Genomic DNA, 3,394 nt, shown 5'->3' with positions numbered 1-3,394 from the left:
TTTTTTTTTTTTTTTTTAATTTTATTGAGTTTATTGGCCTGACTTATTTCATTTAACATCATGTAGAGGCTGCATTTACGAACAGTCTGGAGCATTGATGGTCCATGAACACATCCACCCCAGGCCCACCAACATATTTAATGCTCAGCCTCTTCTGTCTCAGGGAGCCCGGGGACCCACAGATTCCTTGGGTCCCAGCCACAGTTGACTGGCACTTCCTGTACCTTTCCAGGCCCAGGCCAGAGCCTTGCCCAAGATGCCCACCTTGCCTATCCAGGAGGAAGCTGTCTCCCCACCTTCAGGTGAGTGAGCCTGACATGAATGTTCACACTAAAGGACAGGCTGACCAGGAAGTCCAGAATCATGAGTCACATTCTTCCCTGCCATGTGTCAAAGGTCAGATAGGCTCGCAAGGTCTGGTCAGTCAACTCCTAAATTAAATCTGGCTACTGCATACCAGGCCTAGGTTAGGGGTTTGGACAACACCCCCAGACAACACGCTGGAACTTTGAGGATTCTGCTCCCAGGCCTGGGTGAGGGGGCACTTGCCTGAGCCTGTGCACATTGGTAGCCCTGAGGATGCGGCTGGCCCTCTCTGATCATTTCTAGTACTTGCCTCTCTTTCCCTGACATTGGGTGAGGGCTTTGTGCAGTTTTTGCCCTCACCAGAGCCCTGTGAGGGGACACTTGGAAAACTGGTTTAGAGGGAGCAGTAACTTCCTGATTTGGAACCATTGTGGAAGGGCACATGAAGAGACCAGGATTTCTGTGGTATCCTAGAGATCCTTGTGGCAGTCTGTGGTCAGGCTGTGGTATAGCAAACTTGAACAAAGGCCAGCTTTGCCCCTGTGCAAACTGCCTCCCTGTGGGCTGCCCTAGGTCCAAGGCCTGCCCCCTTCCCCCAGTCATCTGTGGACCCCCTCATGGCCTGGGTACCAGCCATGGTATCCTGGCTTTGTGTTGAATGTTGAAATCAGCTGAGTTGAAAAGAAGTGCCTGGGGGACTCCAGGTCCCAGGGTGCTCCTACGCAAAAGTAGACCCCTCCATACCTCAGACACTCTGAGGAGATGACCCGCATTACCAGCAAGTGTTCCTGGACATTCAGGCATTCTGGGGAACACAGCATTCGTGACAATCAATGGCAGTGTCCAGGTTCTATCTCTTACTAAAAATGAGCAGCCAGGCAGGATCCAGGCAGGGGCAGCTAATCACAGGCCCTTGAGTAACACCTTTCCTCCTCTTATCCATCAGTTCTGTACCCAAACCTGGCAGAACTGGAGAGCTACATGGGTCTTTCCCTCTCCAGCCAACAAGTCCAGCAGAGCCTGTTTCAGCTTCCACAGAGTGACAATGTAAGTTTTTATCTCCTGCCTAATATGAACACAGACTGCTCCAAACCCGCCCCCCTGTGGGTCTTGTCATTTCAGCAAACTCCCCTTTTCTTTTTTTGAATCTCTTCTTTCCCCCAGATTTCTTATTTAGGGCTGTTTCTTGATAGTACTTTTCATTTTTGAGTCTTCATTAAAAACACTGGGATTCCATGATTTCATGTTTTTACCGACCCTTGACTTGTGACTTCAAGCTGTGGCCTGAGCCACATGGATGAGAAGAGCGAGCATTAAACCCAGTATGAGCTTAGGGGTGTTTGACAACCTGCTGCCTGTGACTCAGAAACCGAGGCAGGAATATGTTACTCAGACTGGACCCCAAGTTAAGCAAAACTGGTTGGTTCCTGCTTTGCATGCTGTCAGAGGGCAAAAGAAACCATCACACAGAAGTAGTCACTACTGAAAATGTATTCACTTATAGACTCAGTCTCCACTCAGGACTCCTTCCAATCAGTACTAGCACCTGACATGGTCTCTGTCCAGCAGCCTCTTGCGGTGTCCATGACATCTGTGGAAGGTGAAGTTGTTAGTCTTGCTGGGGCTACAGGCTCTCATGAAGTTGATGGAAGTGACAATGGAGATACGCCACATAATGCCACTGATAAATGAGAGTCTGACAGGAGAGATTCAATAAGGATGAGAACATATCAGACCTTGAGAAAAAGTGGTAACAGTTTAGGGCATTTCTATACAATAACACTCCCTGTTTTGTTTTTTGAGACAGGGTTTTGCTATGTAGTTCAAACTGGCCTTGAACTCACTACATAGCCTAGGCTGCCATCAAACTCTTTGTGATCCTTCTTCCTCAGCCTCATGAGTGCTGGTATTACAGGCATGTGCCATTACCTTTAGCTACAATAACACTCTTGATGATTATGCTGTGAGATGCAACCATAAAGCAAGGAAGGTACAGTGGCTATCTCTTGGCTATCATACTTTGTCCTAATAATTAGGACATAAACAGGTTCAACCTAAATTTTAATAAAAATATGAGAAGATAAATGTAGTTTTTGTAATTTTAGATTTTCTCCATTATTTTTTATTTTTGTTTGAATTCTTTCACTATTTTAATTCCATCAACTTTCCATTTAAAGTTTAGATTAATCTTATCTATATCTATAAAATGTCTTCTTGACATTTTGATAGAAATTCTATGATATTTGTATATCAGTGTGAGGAAAGTTGAACATTTTATTAGTTCTTTCAATTTAGATCTTTTATGATAATATTTCTCAGTGTTTTACAATTTTTGGCATATAATCTATATACATGTTTTGCTAGATTTGTTGTTGTTGTTTTGAGACAGGGTCTCACTATGTAGTTCAGACTGGCCTTGAGCTCACTATGTAGCTCAGGCTGGCTCCAAACTCATGGTGATCTTCCTGCCTCAGCATCCTGCACACTGTGATTACAGACATGTGCCACCATACCTGGCTTTTTTTCTTTTAGATTTATACTTAAGTATCTCCTTTTTTGAGTGGTCACAACTGTTTTCTTTGTTTGTTTGTTTTTGTTTTGTTTTGTTTTGTGGTATCAGGGATGGAACTCAGGACCTTGTGCTTGCAAGGCAGGCAGCAACAACACTGAGATAAATCCCTGGCCTGGTACTGTATTTTTAATGTCATTTTTTGCTTGTTCCTTGTTAGTATATAGAAGCACAATTGATTTTTTTTATTTTTTAATTTTGAGGCCAGGTCCCTCCATGTTACCTAGGCTGGCCTTGAACTCTTGAACTCTGCCTAAACCTTCCTAGTAGCTAGGCCTATAGGTGTATGCCACTGTGCCAAGCACAGTGTATGTCGAACCTGTATCTTGTGACAATACTGATCTCATTGATTAGATGCAGTTTAGATGCAGTTTATCTGTAGATTCCTTGGGACTTAAAAAAAATTTTTCATTTTTATGTATTTGCCATGCATACTAATCACATTCATCATAGGTAACTTGTATCTGTACATAGTATGTCTTAATTCTTCTTTTTTTTATTCCCCTCCCCCTTCCTTCA

At 43.7% G+C, this 3,394-nt stretch overlaps 1 protein-coding gene across 5 annotated transcripts in view; it reads left to right on the top strand.

The window, feature by feature from the left end:
* Positions 1-3,394, top strand: part of Sdcbp2 (syndecan binding protein 2) — a 20,007-nt gene that overhangs the window by 10,757 nt on the left and 5,856 nt on the right. For all 5 annotated transcript variants that reach the window (XM_010612893.3, XM_010612896.3, XM_010612897.1 and 2 more), the window contains exons 3-4: positions 233-302; positions 1,253-1,353. In XM_010612893.3, the coding sequence (XP_010611195.1) occupies positions 233-302; positions 1,253-1,353 (171 nt within the window). The remainder of the gene's footprint in view (positions 1-232; positions 303-1,252; positions 1,354-3,394) is intronic.

Source organism: Fukomys damarensis, unplaced genomic scaffold, assembly GCF_012274545.1.
Source record: "Fukomys damarensis isolate Sample0158 unplaced genomic scaffold, DMR_v1.0_HiC HiC_scaffold_22, whole genome shotgun sequence".
NCBI lineage: Eukaryota > Metazoa > Chordata > Mammalia > Rodentia > Bathyergidae > Fukomys > Fukomys damarensis.
The sequence above is the reverse complement of the archived record's forward strand: the minus strand, read 5'-3'. Positions and strand labels throughout refer to the sequence as shown.